Here is a 19,107-nt window from a genome sequence, read left to right on the forward strand (position 1 = left end):
AGGTCTTCAAACACAGTCTGGAGCTCTTTCCAAGTAAAGATTGAGGATATACGGGATATTTGTAGGATTGGTGGTAAGCAGGATGAAAAAGATAATCTCCGATTTCTGCTTGGGAGTAGGAATGAAAGAGCAGAAGCCTTACCTGGGCCAAACACACAGTACAGAACCAGTCTCCTTCTGGGACAGCCTCCATCTTGGGACGATGGCAGTAAATGTGGCAGCCACGGTCACACCCATCACAAAGCAGAAGAAACTCATCATTGTCACCCTTGCGGCAGACTAGACAGGTCTAGACCAAGGTTATGAGAAGGCAGAGTGAGCCCTCATGCCTCTGCCTGCCACAACCCCACTCACCCCAGCTGGCCGGCCCCTCCGCCTTTCCAGGCTCTCCCAGCCTCTTACCACTTTGTTGACAGACTTCTCCCAGGCAATGGACCTCTCCAGCTGGCTCAGGCACAAGCATACCTGGGCTGCACTCCGGCACCGCTCAAGGGTCTGGCGCCAGACACGAATGCGAGGGGTGATCTCATATGATCTGGAGGGAGAAAGTGGTGCCCTTTGGATGAGGGGCAGGATCCATTAAAGAGGGAACTTACCCCTTCTCTCCAAGACCAAGAATGGAAGGTGGGAGTCACTCACATCTCTGTAGTAGTGCCCTGAGGGGAGCCATTGGGCGTGCTGAGCAGGGCCTTCTCCAGCACAACTTCATGAGCAGGCCAGAGGGGCTCCCGTAAGTACCGCCGTTCGACATTTTGTTCCAGGGCAGCTAGTCTCATCACAGCCAGGTCCAGAGGGTTGGTAGTTTTACGCTGAGGGGCCAGTCCATCCCTACCCCGACCTCTCCAGGTGATATCCTCCTGAGAGTCGGAGAGATGCTCACAGTAGGCCAAGTCTTCACGAGTGGAGTCTGGGCTAGGGCAAGTCCAGCCCTTTAGGTGAGAGAGAGAGAATAAAACTCATTGTAAATGAGGAAAATTAGGCATAGAGGGAAAAACCACACTCCACCATTTAAGGTCATGGTAGGTCACTTGTGAGGCAGGCACCTAAGGTTTTTTGTAACAGCTACAAGGGATTAATGCCCTCCCTAAACAACTGCCTACCCAATGTCAATCCCAGCATACCCGAATCTGCAGATCAGACAGGATAACCCGCTGTTCTAGCTCCTCTACCCACTGAAGCACAGTTAGGTCTGTCTCATATGTCTTCTCTTTGGGGGACCAGCTCATAATCCCTTCTTGAAAGGCAGGTAGCTGACTGGGCTCAAAGATGGGGTCTGAGAGGAAAGAAGGCAAAGGGAGAAGCCCGTCAGGCCGTTGTCCACAGCAGCAGCTCAACATTCACCCTGGGCTCTTCAGTTCAGGCTGGGACTAGTTATCTACTTACCATTTGAGGGCCGTAGGCAGACTTCCTGTAAGAAGTCCCTGTGCTTGTTAAGGTGTTTGTGAAGTGCCTTCTCCCGGATGCCTCGGGGGTGCAAAGCCTTGAGCATGGCATCCAAAGTCTCAGGTTCTCGGATCCACCACCAGCCCGAGCACATCTCTGCGAGCAGAGGGTATGTAGAGGGATGAAGCCAGCCATGAATCACTTCCCATGTTGGACGTCACTCTCCCCCGACTCCACACCAAGATCACTCACCAGGGGGCACAGGCTGGGCTGTCAGCTGGGTTAGGTAACGCTGCTCTATCTGTCTGAAGAACTTACTGGGAGGTCTCCCTCTCCGTTTTGGCTGTCCCAGCCCTGTGGGACTCTGTGGCATTTCTCCAGGGTCTCCTGCTCGCCTCTTAGGGGCCATCCCAGGCAAGGGGGTAGAAGAGAACTGTACTGGAGAACAGGGATTGGCAGCAATGGGTCTATTCATCTGTGAATAAAATGAGATAGGGGGATGAGGATGTTTTCATGTTTATAGGTTCCTTCAACTTCAGGCAGTGGTGCCTGTGGCAAGATGAAGTTAAGTGCATACTACTAATTCCAGCTACTTACTGGCTTAGAGGAAGCAGGTAGCTGAGGGGAGGAAGTGGGTTGGTCCTCAGAAACTGCAGGGGGTGGTGTAGGGGCAGCATTGCAGGGCATCTGGGCCGAGAAGTTAAACCAGAGTGCTTGAGAATCAGGGCTGGATTCTGCCTCATCAGGCTCTGGCTCCTCTGGGGCCTGTGACAAGGCTGGGTCTAGTTTTCCTGGACTGCTATCAGGCGTGAGGACTGAGCTGCTCAACAGGGAGCTATGGCTCTGAGTCTGGCTCAGCCAAGACAGGAAAGCTGACTGGCTGAGGTCATGCTGGCTCTGACCCAGAGATAAAGGGGAGCCTTCTGGCTCCTGGAACCTGTTATGGGACTGAAGCTGAAACTGAGGCTGAGGCTGGGGCTGGGGCTGGGGCTGGGCAGGAGCCTGAAGCTGAGGCTGGGACTGAGCCTCAGGCTGAAGCTGAGCTGGGGGCTGTTCTGAATCCTGACCCCTAACAGGGGACTTAAGGTGCCTAGGTTGCATAGACCCAGGCTTAGTTTTTCGAGGTCGGCCGCGGGCCCGGGCAGGAGAACTAGTGGAGATACTGGAGCCAGCTAGCTCCCTTTTCACAGAGGAGAAGGCAGGGTTGGGTGCTAGATGGGCTGCCGCTTTTAAGGAGTCAGTTTCTTTCTTTATCATATCCTCAGGAACTGTAAAGAAAAGTAAAACGATTAAAACATACATTGAAATATAAGGGGAAAGAAAGAAGGTGTATTAACACAGGATATATAATTTCTTTTTCTCTTGGACTTAGCCCCCATTTTTTGAGATTCCACTGGGAAGAGCTTATATGCCAATGAACATAGACTCTGGGGAGGAAACACTATTCTCCTCAGTAATCAGCTACAGGAGCACATCATATAAGCTAACACTTACTGAGAACCAACTACAGGTTAAGTACTATTTTGAGTGTTAACTCATTTTAATCCTCTAAACAGCCTTATGAAGCACATATACTATTATTTCCATTCTACAAATTTAGAAACTGAAGCATACAGCTGATAAATGGCAGAGCAAGTAGGTAGGCAGTCTTAGTTTAGAGCCTGTGCTCTTAACCACTATGCTATACTCATTCTCATAAAATGAAAGAAGTCCAAGATTACTAGGTAGAGGAAAAGGAATTATTTAACTTTTGTTAGATAGGATTCAGATTCCAAGCTCCCAGAGATACACCTACCTAAGCTCCCTTCTGTTCCTTCCACAAAAATACCAGCCAAATATGGCAACACCCAGTAGCGGCGTCTGTAGCGGTCTTGCCCCAAGGAGACTGCCCGAAGCATCTGGGATGAGTGAAGCAGCTTTTTGCGAAAGAAGAGCTGACGCTGGGTAGGCAGTGGAAAAGGAAGATGAATAAAAAACACATTTCACCCGGCCCTGGTGGCTTAACTCTGGGAGGCAGAGGCCAGAGATCCCTTGAGGTCAGGTGTCTGAGCAAGACCCCATCTCTACTAAAAATAGAAAAATTAGCCGGGAATGGTGGCGTGTGCCTGAGGTCCCAGCTACTTGGGAGGCTGAGGCAGGAAGATAGTTCGAGCCCATGAGTTTGAGGTCGCAGTGAGCTATGACGACGCCATTGCACTCTAGATGGGGCAACAGAGTGAGACTCTGTCTCAAAAAAAAAATAAATAAATAAAACAAAAAAACTCCCACACGTTTCCAGAGTGACAGTGGTGAATTCGTCCAGCATATGTGAGAAAAGCAATGGCTCTCAGGTTCCCTACAAAACTGACATCATCTGGCCCCAACTCAGTTGATCTGATCAATTCTTGACCAGCCCACGTCTCCAATTCTTGAGAGGTTAGAAGCACAATACCTTACTGAGTTTTTCTATCTGGCGTTCTAGCTCTGGGATGCTAGATGCTGTAGCATCAACCTAGACAGAAACAAACGGACATTGAGAAAAAAGGAGTTATCAGATTCAAAAAAGAGAAATAATCTATTTTCTAACTACCACTTTCCCAATACCTCTCCGTCTCTTCGACCCCTGCGGCCATGGACAGCGGCTGTAGTCTCTTCTTCCTCCTCCTCTTCCATGCCACTGGTCTCCTCCATGATCCGAGAACTGCGCCTCCGTCCGAGGCCTTCCTCTGGCCCTTCTAGCTCTACCTCAGACCGCCCAGTTCGCTTGGCCAGAACAGTTTTCAGTCTTGAACCAGATGGAGAGAAATGAAGGGAAACTGTGGTAAGGAACATGATGATGCCACAAAAGGAAAACCTAGAACAGAAACCATCCTGAGCCCTGGCAAGGTCCCAAACCCAGGGAAGGGGCTAAGGGAATCATGTTGCAGATGAAAGTACTGACTATGCTTCACTCTTTCCCCCTCCTCTTCTCTATCTGGGCTCTACTCTCTGTCCTGTCCCTACCTCCGCAGCCGGCCTTCAACAATCCATTTGTTTTTCCTGTAGTTGGACATACTCTCCAGAGTCTTGTCAATCTCACTGCAGGGGAACAGAGAATGGGATCTTGAGGTAGAAGTGGCAGCATGAAGAAAGGGAAAGGGAGACCCTGCAGCTGAACAGGAAGTTTCAGCCTAGAGCCTAGATCTGATGAATGGCAGAGGAAGCCTTAGGCTCTCCCAGGGAGGGCACTGCAATTTAGTCCCAAGTCACTCCAGCATCTTCAGAAGATGCAGCGGACATATAATACCTGAAGACTGACTTTTGGATGGCTAACCCTCTCCCCCATCCCATTCTGACACAAAGCATACAATGACCACCCCCACCCCCAACCCCTCACTTGATGATGAGGTTGGAGCCGTTGAGTTCATGCACAAGGAAGGCGAGGACGGCAGCCTTCTGCTGGGGTGGCTGGGCCTGGAAAGGCTGGGTGCGCAGGCTGTCACAGAGGGCTGGCTCTACTCCGTATGCCATAAGGAAGCAGCGCAGGATCTCAGACACATTATCTCTTGTCAGTGGGATCTCGGACATCTTCTCCCCCAAAATTTTTAGGGACTGTGTGGAGAAGAGCATAATGGGAATGAGGAGGGAAAGAGGAATAAGTTGGGTGAACCTGGAAGAGGAAAATAATACATCAGGAGAGAAACAGGGAATTAAGACAGGACATGGATAAGAGAAGAGTACAAAAGAAATAAAATAAAGGAAAATGAACAAAATAAGGAGAGAATAGTCAGAGAAAAAAGAAACAGAAGGAAAAATATAAAGAAAACAGAAACAAGAAGTCATATCTTCTTCACTTGTCCTGATACTTTAGGAAGGGACGTTTAAGAGTTTTTAAAGAAGAAAGCAAAACTGACACCGAGCACTGGCCCCCAGGCCCTGCCGACCTGCCTGGGAGAGGAGCTTACCTGACAGCAGGAAGGCAGGCCGGGATCATAGAGAGCAGCCTTCAGGAGCCGAACCAGCAGGTCTTGCACCTCGCCCAAGCTGTCGCCTTGACATAGGAGGCCCTCCTGCAGGACCCCCAGGCTAGGCACATCTTTGGCAGGATCAAAACCCAGCACCTTGCCAAAGCTATGCAGGAACTCCACGATGGTCAAGCAGTCTGAGAAGGCCCCACTGGGCAACGTCAGACCTGGGATGCGTGAGAAGTCAGGCAGGGGCTGGAGAGATAAAAAGTTGTAGGGGGTTCCGTTAAACATACCAGAAAATAACATCTGGATGTCTATAGGGGTTCTTCCCTTAATGGAAACGTCTTCACACCTGGCCCCCTCCATGACCCAGGAACTGTTATTTTCCCCTCACTACCTGGTGGTCAGGCAGACACATGTCCTCTGTGGGCTTCTTCATCTCCTCCAAGATCATCTGTTGCCTCTGCTTCTCCTCCAAGCGCCTCTGTGTGGCCAGGGTCTTATCAGCTTTGCAAGCTGGCTTGGCTTTGGTCACCTCCTCCTTTTCCTTCATTTTTACCTTTTCCTTCTTTTCCCTCTTGACTTTTTCCTTCATTTTTTCCTGCTTTGCCTTTACCTTTTCCTTTTCAGCCTACCCACCCCCAAGGGAGAGAGGAACCACGAGTGCCGTAAGATATCAGTCACCACTGTTCTCTCGTCCCAGTCCCTCCCAAACTCAGAAATAGAACTATAAAACAAGACTGACATACATGTCTTGCAAAATCAGTTCAGTGGCTTTGAAATTACACTTGGCGAGTGTATACATGCACCTACCTTGGATTTCTTCTTAGCTTCTTTCTGCTTTAAGCTCTTGGTCTCTTGTTTCCGCTTGTTTTTGGCCTGTAAACCATAAGGGAAGTCATTTCTCCTCAAACTCTGAAAGCATCTCTGCTTGGGCTAGGATTTAAAAAGACAAGGGTGCTGGGGAGAAGAGGTGAGAGATGGGATGAGGGGTTGGCAATGGACTGATTCTCTCACCCAGGAGATGCCCACATTATTCTTGAAAAAGCCTAATTCTCTAAATCAAGCCCAAGAAATTTCAGGGTAATGAAGGTGTGCTGCTACATAGGGGGTGGCAGATGTGGGAGATGAAAGAAAAGATATAAAGTGGGTTGTAGGCAAAGTTAACCCACTGTGAAATCTCTCTGATGTCCCTCACCTGCCCTTGGATAGTAGTCTGACATTCTCCCCGCTGCACCTTCTGCCTCATCTTCTTCTTGCTTTTACTCATCTTTGCTTTATCTTCCTCATTCACTGTTTCTGTGAGAGCAGAAAAAAAAAAAATGAAACAAGTGAGGCAGGAAGACGGATCTCTGGCAACCAGAGCAGCACATGCCTGTCACAAAGCTGGCCTCCCAAGCAGCTCCCTGAAGAATCTAGAGTAGTTTTTTTAAAAAAGTATACACAATAAAATGTTGGGGAAAAAAATGTAGGAGAGGCACCTGCTATGGGGGTGGCACAAAGAACTCAAATGACATCTCCTGCCCAGAAGCACCAGCCCCTGGCTCCAATCGACTGCTTTAGAAGGGGTCCTGCTGATAGAAAAGAGGCCATAATGGCAGAGTAGCCTTATAGCTTGTCACCCAGGCTACCTGACAAGGACAGCAATCCAGACCGATTTTTCGAGCAGAGAAAGAAAACAGAAAGCCAAATTGCCGGGGAAAGAGGGTAGTAGTTGGAAGCATTTATTAACCAAGAGTGCCAGACAGAAAGGGCCCAAATAGCAAACACCTCAAAAGAGTCAGATCAACACTGCCATAGTTACTGCTCATGCTCAGCTCCATTTCTCACTCCACTAAAAGATCTGAATTTCTTCCTTTCTGGAAGACTAAATACCGAAGTATAATTTTGCAAACAATAGAGTATTTCATGATTCATGTTTCTGACATAATAATACCTATTCTTTTATTTCTAGTATAGAAACACCACCAATGTCTATACGGCAAGCCTCTAAGTTAGATAGTATGGACAAATGAACCACTTAAAATATGAACTTTGTTCTAGGTCATACAGTCAGAACATGGCAAAGCTAGAACTCTGAATGGGAATCAGAGGACTCAGACTTTTCACATTCTTCATACTAACCCAGGGTAAACACTGTAAAATTTACTGAAAAATTTAGACATTTCCCACCTGTGTATTTGACTAAAACACTGCCAATTATCTTTTGAATTCAGATGTAAATTATGAATATTCATGATAGTGATAATGAGCAAAGTAAGAGTGTACAAATGAAACCAGTACGGTAAATAAGGAGCCGAAAGATGGAAGAAAGGGCATAAAAGTCCTCTCCTCGGGGCTACATAACCACATCTGCGGACATTCAAGGCTTCACTAGTAAGAGCAACTCAAGGAAGAGACTGGCTAGAAAAGAAGCTTCCCAAAGTGCTAGGACCCTGATGCTGCATTCCAGGGAGAAGCTGATTCATATTCATTCTGTGCAAATAATGTCAGTCACACCCAGGTATTAGCATGAGTTAAGCAACATTTCAGGTATTCCATAGAGGCGGCAAAAATCTCAAAGTAAAAACACCACTGTACCTTGGGTCTCCAGTTTCTTTAGGAGGCGGTTTTCTGTCTTATTCAATAGTTCAGTGATTTTGACCTTGGGTGGCCGACCTCGGCCCCGTTTCACCTTGGGGACTTCCTTGGCCTTAGACTTCTCAGTGTTTCGAGGTCGGCCCCGTTTGCCAGTAATTGCCTGAATCCTGGATGGGATCTCTTCTACTGAGAGCTGTACCCACTGCAAGCCCTAAGGTAACGAGGGAGACACTGTTACAATGGAAAGGAATCAGTGCATGCCACTAGGCCTTCTAAACCATTCGATGCCCCAGAACCTTCAAACCCCACAAGAAGCTGCAGCTTGTCTACCAACTCTTTCTCAGGGACAAAAGCATATTTAACTCTTGGGTCTGCACCTCTGGTGTATCTCTCTCCTCAAAGAAATCTCCAACAGGCATACGGGGACTGAAGCTGAAGTGCTCACGGCGGACACTGTGTACCACGTTGCGGCTCAGGTACTAAGAGGAGGAAAACAAAGTGATATTATTGAAGTAGGAGACCCACCGTGTCTTTGGCCAGCAATGGCACAATCTGAACAGGTCCCAGAGCAGACAACGCCAGCCTGCTGCCACTGGGCCCAAGAAAGACATTTGTGCTTCCCACTTTTTTTTTTTTTTTTTGAGACAGGGTCTTGCTCTGCTGCCTGGACTAGACTGCAGTGGCGTCATGGTAGCTCACTGCAACCTCAAACTCCTGGACTCAAGCAATTCCCCTGCACAAGCCTTCTGTGTAGCTGGGACTATAGGCACGCACCATCCTGCCTAGCTGATTTTTCTATTTTTTTGTATAGACAAGGGTCTTGCTATGTTGCTCAAGGCTGGTCTCAAACTTCTGGACTCAAGAGATCCTCCCTCCTCGGCTTCCCAAAAGTGCTAGAATTATAGGCATGAGCCACCGCCTGGCCTGTGCTTTCTTTTAAAACAGCCTATGAACAGTAAGAAAGGGATTGCTATTAAAAAAAAGAAAAAGAAAAAAAAAAAGGCTACATTACCTTGATCACTTCTGGAAATTGTTTCATCCTCTTCCCACAGGGGCCATAATACCAGGTCTCCCCCTGCCATCGGTGGTTGCCCTTCTTGATGCGCACCTCTCTCCGCCACCTGCCAGAGAAGCACACGGGCCCTGCCGCCAGGTCACACCCCTACCCACTCCCTTGCTACCCGGAGCCAAACCCACTGAGCAGACGAACCTCCCCATATTTGTCTCACTAGAACTGCAAGCAGATGCAAAAGCAGCGAGAGATAAGCTTGGCTAGAAGGCAGACTTGAGCTCCACTAAACACCTTAAAGCCCTCAGCAGGAAAGCAAGACCTCCACCCCTCCTTTTTACAAAGTCAATGAGCTGAGCAGCCAGAAACCCCTCCCTGGTGCTATTCAGGGCAGTTATTGGGTTTCTAGTAAAGAGGCTAAAGACCTAAGGAAATAAAGGCAGAAGACAGAGGGTGGGGAGGCAAGCAGAAGGGTAAATTTGCTGCTGACTCCATCCAGCAAATAACTCAGTAGGCCATGGTTTAGTTAGGAACTCTGCGTTCTGAGCAACATTATTATAGGAGTAACCCTTATTTTTCTCTCAAAACTTTATATATATTGTGCTGGATAGAATAAATAGATAATAAAAAAAACAAATTAAAAAAAAAAAAAAACTTTATATATATATTTTGTAGAGACAGGGTCTCACCATGTTGCCTAGTCTTGAATTGAATGCCTGGCCTCAAGTGATCCTCCCTCTTGCTTCCCAAAGTCCTGGGATTACAGATGGGAGACCTCCTGGCCTTTCTCTCTAAACTTTATTCGGTACTCAAACTTGGTGACAATAAGTAGACTTGAGGGGTAGAGGTGGGGAAGACCCAGGAAGGCAGTTATTTCTACAAGGCCCTTGGTGTCAACTGGCTTGTTCATTCTGGTCATGTACTGTTCCTGCCCTTACCTCTCTAGAGAGCATTAAAACAACACCACCGCCCCTCCAATTCATTGGTGCTAAGCCACTCCCCATTCATTACTATCCCTTCTGCACAGAAATAGGACAAGTCACCTAGTTTGGATATGAGCCCTATGATTTGGAAAAGATAATAGCTGGTGCTCCTTGAGCAAAATTGAGTTTCAAGATGCGGAAAGAATAGGTGACAGAAGACACACCCTGAGAGAAGAAGGAAAACCTAGGAATCTCATGCCAAGAAACATTATTATTGCAGATAACTGTCCTGTACTCTACTCTTGTCTAGTACATTCCTTCCCCACCTCAGAGGAATCAAAGTGTTCCCTTCTTCCTAGAGTCATGCATTAAACTTGTCAAAGTCAATGCACGTAGCAAACTAGAGCATTTACCCATGTTGGAGGGGAAGACGAACTTCTTCTGGGGTAGCAATACGTCTCCTCAGGACATCACCTTAGGAGGAAGATAGAAGATACCCAAGTTAAGAGTTCAAGCAAAATATTAAAATAGGCCAGTGGGGAAGGACAAATGGAACATGGGACAGAAACTTCTTGGAACCAGCCAGAGACAGGGCAGAATCTGGACACTCACTACTACCAGAAGTAGTGACTCCTTCTCCAGAGATCTCTTCCAGGTCAGCAGTGGTCTCCGGGAAGCTGCTGACATCCTTATTTGCTGGGGAGACTGTTGGGAAGGCAGCTGCTGGGGAAGTTACAGGGGAGGCTTTTGGGGAGGTCACTGGAGCCATCATGGAGACTTCTGGAGAGACAGCTGGGAGGACTGCTGAGGAAGTGGGAGAGACCACTGGGAAGACTGCTGGAGAGACTGTAGAAACTGCTGGAGATACTGCTGGAGAGATTTCTGGGGAGGGTGCTGGAGAAACCGCCAGGGAGATTGCTGGGGAGGCTGTTGGCGAGACTGCTGGTGAGGTTGCTGGATGTAGCTGAATAGTGGATGACCGGTCAGGAGCTGGCTGGGTCAGAGGTGGCGAGAAGTCTGAAGCCTGAGTCTCCATTTCTTCCTGGTCAGCATCACTACTGTTATTCAGGTCAAAGCTGTTATCTAGAATCCAAATGGACAGGATGGGTTAAGGAAAAACGATGTCACATAAAACAAGAGAACCTATTCAGTCAAACCTGGACTAAGCTAAACAAGGTTACTTCAAGGGGTTTTCTGTAGAGTTGGAAAAAGAAGTAGCTTCTGGCTTTCCTCCTAACCATTCAAGAAGGTTAAAGGGCAAAGCTGCTGCTGCTGTCATTGTGTAAAGGAATACCTTTTACCTGAAGCCAACAAGTCCTCTACCCTCTTTTTGCCTGCCAACTCCAATCTCACAAGTTCTTCAAGGCAGAGGGCACAGGTCAGTGTGGTGGCCTGTCCCTTTTTTATTCCCACCATATACTATCCCATAGTCCTCTCAGCTCCCAACAGTGCTTACAGACTTCCCACCCCTAAGTCTCTAACTATGGAACCCAGTCTCTCATCTTTTCTCAGGTCAAGGAGGACTTTCTCTTTTTTTTTGTTTGAGACAGAGTCTCGCTCTGTTGCCCGGGCTAGAGTGCCGTGGCGTCCGCCTAGCTCACAGCAACCTCAAACTCCTGGGCTCAAGCAATCCTACTGCCTCAGCCTCTCAAGTAGCTGGGACTACAGGTATATGCCACCACCATGCCCAGCTAATTTTTTTCTATATATATTTTTAGTTGTCTGGTTAATTTCTTTCTATTTTTAGTAGAGACAGGGTCTCGCTCTTGCTCAGGCTGGTCTCAAACTCCTGACCTTGAGTGATCCTCCCGCCTCGGCCTCCCAGAGTGCTAACCTCTTCTCACTTACCTTGCAGGACAGATTCCCCTAGGACAGGTGGAGAAGTGGGACTGGCAAAGATAGAGGCTGATGTTTGACTATCATCTGCCAGGAGACTGAAGGCAGTAGCATTATTGAGGGAAGGGCAATCGAGGGCAGAGATCACGGGGCTGTCCTCAAGAGGCAACTTGTCCTCCGTACCCATCAGCTCCGTGTCATCTATACCATAAAGTCCTCCACTCACTGGCTCTGTTCATGGGGGTGGAAAAATCAGAGAGCAGGATAATGAGAAAAAAATCAGAAAGCTCAATTTAAGAAATATTGATCTGAAAGTATCCAACTCTAGTCCCCAGTGTGAAGATTCTTTCTAATATTAAATTAGAGAAAATTTATGGCCCTCTCCCTAAGAGTCAAGTCATCAGATTGTAAAAATCATAAAAGTCTGAGGTGAAAATGAAGGGAAAGGCATTGACCACAGACCTATGCAGAATTCTAGCATTTATCATAAAATAGGCCTTTCTTATACTTCAGTGGGGTAAAAGGTAACTGTTCACTGGCAAATGTTTTCTTTCTAGTTAGAACCCAAATAGTTCAATTGTGTGGTAATAAGTCCCTATCCAGTGAATTATTACTGTCCAGCCCTCTTGGCCAAAAGGAACACTGAGAGAGAACCTGGAAATCAACCAATTCAGCTCAGAGTTCAGCTGGCCCAGCCAGGCCAGTAGCATGTAACTGTGGTCTACCACATGATTATCTGGAAGCCCCAATGCCCCAGATTCCCTAGTACTTTGCCTGTTTTACTATCTCTTCCAGGCAGTAGAAGCTGGCTACGCTCTGCATGCATAAGTTGAAGGGAGCCAGCCTCCAAGCCCACCTGGTGCCAGAGAGTTGAAGGGCTCCAGAGAGTCTTCACTGAGGATTGGAGTGTCTTCCAGTTGATCAGGAAGATGTGAAGGATCATCTAAACAACTCACTGTGGGATCAGGAACCAGGACTGAGACCTCTTGGTGTAATGATTCCACAGAAGGGACAGAGCCATTATAGCCACATATCTTTAGTTCTAGAAAATTCCAGGAGAAAGCAAAAGTCAAATTCAGTGCCTTCAGCTGGTTCACTGAGCTAAAGTAGGCAATCAATCTTTGCTAGAAAGATGTTCACTCATTCAACATTTATTGCTGCCATAATGCCAGTTCTATGCTGGGAAATGATCACAGCAAGATACTGTAAGTGAGCAGAGATATGCTGGTAAAAATCAATCCCTACAGCAGGCAAAGAAAGGGGAAAGAAGAGTAGGGTCTGAGAGAAGAACCCAGTCATGTTCTCAGATATCTCCCCCATCCAGTGGGAACAGAGAGTGCATCCTGTGATTTTACAGGGTAGTGGTCACCCTTATACCAGCAATCAACTGCAAGCTAAGCTTTTATCTATTTTCAGGGAAAAGATGGGAGGGGTTACACATGTACAATGCTAACAACAAAAAAGAAAGGAAACTGAGTAGACAAGCAATGGTATGCTCTGCTTGCTTCCTCACCTCCTTCATATGTCAGTCACTACTAGTGCTCAGCCCACTTTAGCAGCCAGTCTGACTCTGCCATAGTCAGTCAAAACGGCCTCAATACCTGCTGCTAATGCCCTAACCCCTTTATATGTTTTGGAAGAAGCCCTTCTTGATGCAGGGTGTCTGTTGGGGCTGTTTTGGGCTCGCCCACCTGCCCTCTCCAGGCCAGCAGCTCTGCATGAGCTTGAAATAATTTGCACTCCCACTCTCGAGCTGGTGCTGCTGCCACAAAAACACCAGCCACTTGTCTCTGCTAATCACCAACATGCAAATCAGCCTCCACTGCAGAGAGCTGGAAAGACAAGTTTTCCTCACCTCAAAAAACCACTGTCCCCCACAGCCCCATTTTCCCTCTCCCCACCCAGCTCACAGACCCAGTTATACCTGGTTGCTCTTCTTCTAGCTCCAGGCTGCCTACCAAGCCAGTGCCATTCTCTGCCACAACTGAAGTCATCTCCTTTTCTGCTGCCTCATCAGGATGGATACCACTGCCTACCTCCTGGGAGGGTGCAAAGGTTTGAATGCTAGATCCCAACATAGGAGAAGTCTGTGGGGAGGTGAAAAAACTAGGGGGTCCATTGGGCATCACCTCAAAATTCTGGTCAGGAAAAGAATCATACAGTTCCTGTGAATCGAAGTTAAGCCCCATGGGGCTCTGGGTACCGTTGGCCCAGAACTCTTGGCTCCCAGATCGAAGGTTAGTGTTGTGACTTGGGGATGAAGGTTGCCGGCTGCCCACAAGGATGCCGTTGAGTGGGTATTGTCCCCCCGAGAACTGGGACAGAAGGGGTGGGTCCTTGAGGTTGCTGCCAGGATTGGCAGATGGGTACTGTGAGTAGTTCCAGAGACAGTCGTAGGCCACGTTGGGGTGATGGAGGTGTGAGGTGCTGGAGGAGTGGGGAGCAGAGTTCAAAATCCCTGAAGTAGTAGTGTGAGATACAGTAGATAAGCCATTAACATTCACATCCCCATTCAAACCTGGCAGGGAAGGAAACAAAAGGGTCAGTTACAGATACTTATGCAAGTAACTCTACCAAAAGAACCCCAAAGTAACAGTACTGACTAGAAAAAGGGAAGGTGAAGGGAAGGGGAATTCCCCCTCCACTATATTTAGCTTCTGGGTCTCTGGAGAACACCAAACCCAGATACTCCTGGATGTAAGTTTAGCAACTGCAGCAGAGGCTGCTGAGTAGAGGGATGGGAGCTCTCTAGGCCTACCATGGGAACCACCGGCAGAGAGCTGGCTGCTGCTGCTGGCTTTTTTTTTTTTAAATTAAATGAAGCTGTTTGCAGATTCCCTACAGTAACTTGCATTCTTCCCTACTCTTGTTCCCTAGGGGAGTTCTTCCCTTGGAGGGGGCATGACTGAATTCTCCAGACACCCCCCTCTTTTTCCCAGTGCCTATTTGGCCCCACAGTGGCACCAGAAGGGACAGCCTCTACCTCATTGGCACATGCAGATCCAGCACTTTGTGCTGGGCTAAAAATAGAATTTGCAGTCACCACAGCGACAAGATCCCAGCTTAGAAGGCTGGGCCTAGCCCCTCCCCATAGGCACTGAAGGTTAACATGCAAGGGGGAAAAAAAAAATCTTTGCGTGACCAATGCTACAGAGTTCAGCTCTTAACATCAATGGCAACCTCTGAGATGGAGAACAATTAAATAAAAGGAACCAAGGTACTAAGGAAGCTTGTATATGTGTGTATTTATGTGGGTGGGGGAGCTCCAATGAAATAAAGGAGCTTCTATCTATCTGCAACTCCCTTGGAAAGGATAGGAGGGAAAAGTGGCAGTACTTTTCTGCTGTAAGAAAGGAGGAAAGTATGTGGACTTCTCTGTGCTTCCAAGCATAAAGGACCTGAAACCCAAGCAAGATTAGAGAGCTACTCAGCAGAGTTGGTGGTACAGAGTAACTGATAAGCCAAATCCAGTAAAAGAGCTAGCAGCAACACTTCCATCTAGAATCATGAATTTCTCTCTAGGGAACTAGGTAAGCACAGAACCCTCCCTTATCCCTCCCTTCTATCCAAGGACAGGAGTTGGCACAGCTACTTCTAGCATCTGGCCTTTCTCTGATGCACAAAACTAAAAGGCAAACACATCCCAACTTTCATCTAACTCCCCACCCCCAGTTCTAGCCCCAGTGCAGCTTCTCTAACCTCTAAAAACAGCTTCTCAGAGGGCTGGTCCTTTATCTCTCTCTTATGGAGCCAACCTGGTTATCAGCAGCAGTAGCCACCTCACCACTCTGGCAGTAGCCAGGGAACAGGGCTGACAGAAGAACAGGCCAAGATGAAAAAGCCAGTATGTTTTTCTAACCGCTTCCAATCTTAATTCAAGACTACAAGTATTGTTTCCACAACCCCCTAGAACTTGTTCTTAGAAGCTTGATTTCTCTCCAGTAGCTAGAGTTCTGTGGATTCACTTCCTCCCTCCCCACCTGGCAGGAAAGAGAACTGTTGTGGGGTAGCTAGCCCAAAGTAGAGCCAAATCTCCTCCCATCAACCTGCTCTAAAGGAATGATGCCCATTCCCTCCCCAGGCCATGAGGCCCTTGCACTCACTTTTCCCTTGCTGGGGGAAGTTCATGGGAGACCCGTTAGTGTAGAGGCCCTCCCCTGAAGGAGAGGGTTTCAGTCCTGAGGCAGCAGGTGCAGGGGGAAGGCCAGTAAAGTTAAAATGGTCGTTTGCCTCCATTTCTGCAGGAGGGGAGAGAGAGGGAGGGGAAAATACTGGCGGTTAAACAAGGTTATGTATGTCACCTGGCATCTTCTGGGGGGATGCCCCCGCCCCTCCCTCTACTTACCCTTCTCCTACCTAAGTGCCTAAGTACTGTGAGGGAGGACAGAGGTTGAGAAAAGAGAAGAGGAGGAAATATGCCCCTAGCTTAGACAATGGCCCATAGAAATAGTCTTTTATAAAGTATTTTTTTTTCTTTTTTTTGAGACAAAGTCTCGCTCTGTTGCTCAAGCTAGAGTGCCATGGCATCAGCTTAGCTCACAGCAACCTCAAACTCCTGGGCTCAAGCGATCCTCCTGCCTCAGCCTCCCAAGTAGCTGGGACTACAGGCATGAACCACCATGCCTGGCTAATTTTTTCTATATATTTTTAGTTGTCCAGATCATTTCTTTCTATATTTTTAGTAGAGACGAGGTCTTGCTCTTACTCAGGCTGTTCTCGAACTCCTGAGCCCAAACGATCTGCCCACCTTGGCCTCCCAAGTGCTAGGATTACAGGCGTGAGCCACTGCGCCTGGTGCGAAATAGTCTTTTAAAGACAGCTTTGTAGAGGTTAAAAAAAAAAAAATAAGTTAGAAAAACCAAGCTACAACCCTGGAGGAGTCTTTCCTCTGTTTAAGCCCCCACCCTCTCAACTCCCAGCCCAGTTTACCCCTCTATGTTAGATACTGGCCCTCTATAGTAACATTTAACATTCTTCACCCTTTTGTTTTTATCTCCAAGGTAAGGCCATAGTCCCACACTCTCAGGTCCACAAAAGGTTCTCAAAACCATCTCTTTGACAGGAAGCTATGGAGATGGGGGTGTTGGCAGGAAAAGCATATGTGATATATGCACCACTTTGTTTTGTTATCATACTTGAGCTAAACATAATTTCTGTGTTATCCTATCTATAGCCCCAGACATCTGAAGATAGTACAGTTACATTAGTAAAGGGATTTGAAAAGGAGAATACATTGCAGAAAGGTGATCATAATAGCAAAACTCAAACTATCCAGCATACTTTTACTCCTTATTCATGGAAAAGAAAATACCATGTTCTCTAAGAATATAAGCCAGAAAAATGTCAGCAGTGAAAACCTGATTGATTAAGACGGTACCCCAAAGAATGTTATTCTGTTATGTCTACAATGGTTATTTCCTAATGTTTTGGTTTCGTGGCTTAAATATAAAGAGTCATGGAGAAAACAGTAAGATACTTATATTTGTAAAGTGCAGTGGCTCACTGAGTATTCAATGAGTAGTATGCACCCTCTCCTGAATACCACTAGGAATCAGGAGAAGTGACACCTTTGATGGGAATAAATTTAACTTTGTTAGAACAAAGAGAAGAGGGAAGAAAGATAGGAAACAGAAGCCAGAATTATTGGCAAAGTCTGACATATCAATCAGATACTTGTGATGTACTAGTGCATACTAACTTGCTACTTGAGAGACATAATCTCTCTTGATACAGAGAAAGCAACTCTTTGGATTATGTTACTATTTTTTAAAAAGGGCAGAAAAATTCAGATTGGTTTCTTTATGAAGCTCCCAAGACGAGGCAATAAACAGACCAAGGTGATGTTTTAAATAACCTCTTTTTAAAAAGAACCAGGTGTAAAGCTTTTAAAAGGATGCATAGGGAGGGGATGGGTGTATGCCTACACAATGAGTGCATTGCACACCGTTTGGGGAATGGTAACACTTGAAGGTGCTGACTCGGGAAGGGGGGGGTGGTGGGGGAGGGATATATACCTACATGATGGGTGCAACGCGCACTACCTGGGGAACGGACACGCCTGGAGCTCTGACTTGGGGGGAAAGGCAGTACATGGGCAACGTATGTAACCTGCAATTCTGTATCCCCCATAACAATAAGATGAAATAAAAAAAAAAAAAAAGGATGCATAAATTGGTTAAGAACTACCACTGGCTAAGGTTTGCAAGAGTTATGTTCATGAATATGCTATCATGCATGTTGCATATTAGCCCCCATTGGTAGATATGTGTTCATAACATAATTTTGAACATGAAATATAAACCCTGTATAGTACGTCACATGATAGCGGTAAGATTTTTCCAGCTAAATACCATAATTGTCTTTACCTCAATCTACTTTAACTGAAATTAAACAAATAAAAATAAAAGCAATTTGTCAAACACAGTGGTACATGACTGTAATCCCAGCTACTTGGAAGCTAAGGTGGGGGGATTGCTTAAGTCCAGGAGTTCGGGTACAGCCTGGACAATGATAGCAGGACCCTGTCTCTAAAAAATAAAATAAAATAAAGGCAATTTGTTTTATTTGTTTTTTGTTGATTTAAGGAAGAAAAATTTTTAGGGCTGACTTATCCCCCACACAGGATTTCACATCTTCACTCTAAATTAAGAAGCAAACCCCAAACCTGCTATGTATCAATGAGAAAAACAGGTCTCTATAGAAAATAGACCCCAGGGTCATACAGAATTTCCCTATTATAGTTAAGGGCCACTCCTCAATGTAGGGAGTCTCAAAAATAAGCATCATGAGATTAGTAATCTTTCTGAAATAAAAGGACATGAAAAGGGAAAGTTCATTCTCTAATCTCAAGGTTAGGTTCCTTCCAAAGCTTATACCACAGAGGAAAGAGGATATTCAGTAGTTCACAAGTCCTGGAAATGCTATGCCTAGAGAGCCAATTACATCTGATCCCTAAGTCTTCTCTCCCCCAGTTTTATGCACAGCTACCCTCCCCTGGTGTAGGGGACACACAAAAATCTTCCCTCCTATGTGCACTGGACTATATCCTCCTACTCAATTATGAGCCACAGTTCACTTTTCCATTCTATATTTGAATCGGTGAGGAAACTAGTGACCTCCTCTTTGCTGCTCTGGAGAGCACAGCATATCCTATTTCATAAATAACACACTAATAACAATACATGGATGGTTCACAGAAATCAGAAAAGTAAAAGGAATGGGAAGTTATCTGGTAGCCAGTTTCCTCACCTGCCTCTATTGAAGGGTCATCAGAACCACAACCGATTTCATTTATAAGAAGCTTCCGGCCGGGCGCGGTGGCTCACGCCTGTAATCCTAGCTCTCTGGGAGGCCGAGGTGGGCGGATCGTTTGAGCTCAGGAGTTCGAGACCAGCCTGAACAAGAGCGAGACCCCATCTCTACTAAAAATAGAAAGAATTATATGGACAGC

At 46.7% G+C, this 19,107-nt stretch overlaps 1 protein-coding gene across 5 annotated transcripts in view; it reads right to left on the reverse strand.

The window, feature by feature from the left end:
- The window catches only part of BAZ2A (bromodomain adjacent to zinc finger domain 2A), a 29,976-nt gene that overhangs the window by 3,531 nt on the left and 7,338 nt on the right, over positions 1-19,107 (reverse strand). For 2 of the 5 annotated variants that reach the window (XM_069491322.1, XM_069491323.1), the window contains exons 2-26: positions 15,761-15,895; positions 13,582-14,175; positions 12,514-12,699; positions 11,670-11,888; positions 10,434-10,904; positions 10,235-10,295; positions 8,902-9,010; positions 8,267-8,368; positions 7,890-8,100; positions 6,508-6,608; positions 6,123-6,188; positions 5,707-5,940; positions 5,307-5,561; positions 4,739-4,953; positions 4,366-4,440; positions 3,967-4,147; positions 3,815-3,874; positions 3,179-3,323; positions 1,981-2,651; positions 1,636-1,858; positions 1,384-1,539; positions 1,122-1,273; positions 640-929; positions 403-556; positions 143-289 (exon numbers count right to left, since the gene is read on the reverse strand). In XM_069491322.1, the coding sequence (XP_069347423.1) occupies positions 143-289; positions 403-556; positions 640-929; positions 1,122-1,273; positions 1,384-1,539; positions 1,636-1,858; positions 1,981-2,651; positions 3,179-3,323; positions 3,815-3,874; positions 3,967-4,147; positions 4,366-4,440; positions 4,739-4,953; positions 5,307-5,561; positions 5,707-5,940; positions 6,123-6,188; positions 6,508-6,608; positions 7,890-8,100; positions 8,267-8,368; positions 8,902-9,010; positions 10,235-10,295; positions 10,434-10,904; positions 11,670-11,888; positions 12,514-12,699; positions 13,582-14,175; positions 15,761-15,893 (5,211 nt within the window). In that variant the 5' untranslated portion in view covers positions 15,894-15,895. The remainder of the gene's footprint in view (positions 1-142; positions 290-402; positions 557-639; positions 930-1,121; positions 1,274-1,383; positions 1,540-1,635; positions 1,859-1,980; positions 2,652-3,178; positions 3,324-3,814; positions 3,875-3,966; positions 4,148-4,365; positions 4,441-4,738; positions 4,954-5,306; positions 5,562-5,706; positions 5,941-6,122; positions 6,189-6,507; positions 6,609-7,889; positions 8,101-8,266; positions 8,369-8,901; positions 9,011-10,234; positions 10,296-10,433; positions 10,905-11,669; positions 11,889-12,513; positions 12,700-13,581; positions 14,176-15,760; positions 15,896-19,107) is intronic. The other 3 variants (XM_069491325.1, XM_069491326.1, XM_069491324.1) reach the window with 3 other exon arrangements.

The sequence above is a fragment of the Eulemur rufifrons genome, chromosome 16, assembly GCF_041146395.1.
Source record: "Eulemur rufifrons isolate Redbay chromosome 16, OSU_ERuf_1, whole genome shotgun sequence".
Taxonomy (NCBI): domain Eukaryota; kingdom Metazoa; phylum Chordata; class Mammalia; order Primates; family Lemuridae; genus Eulemur; species Eulemur rufifrons.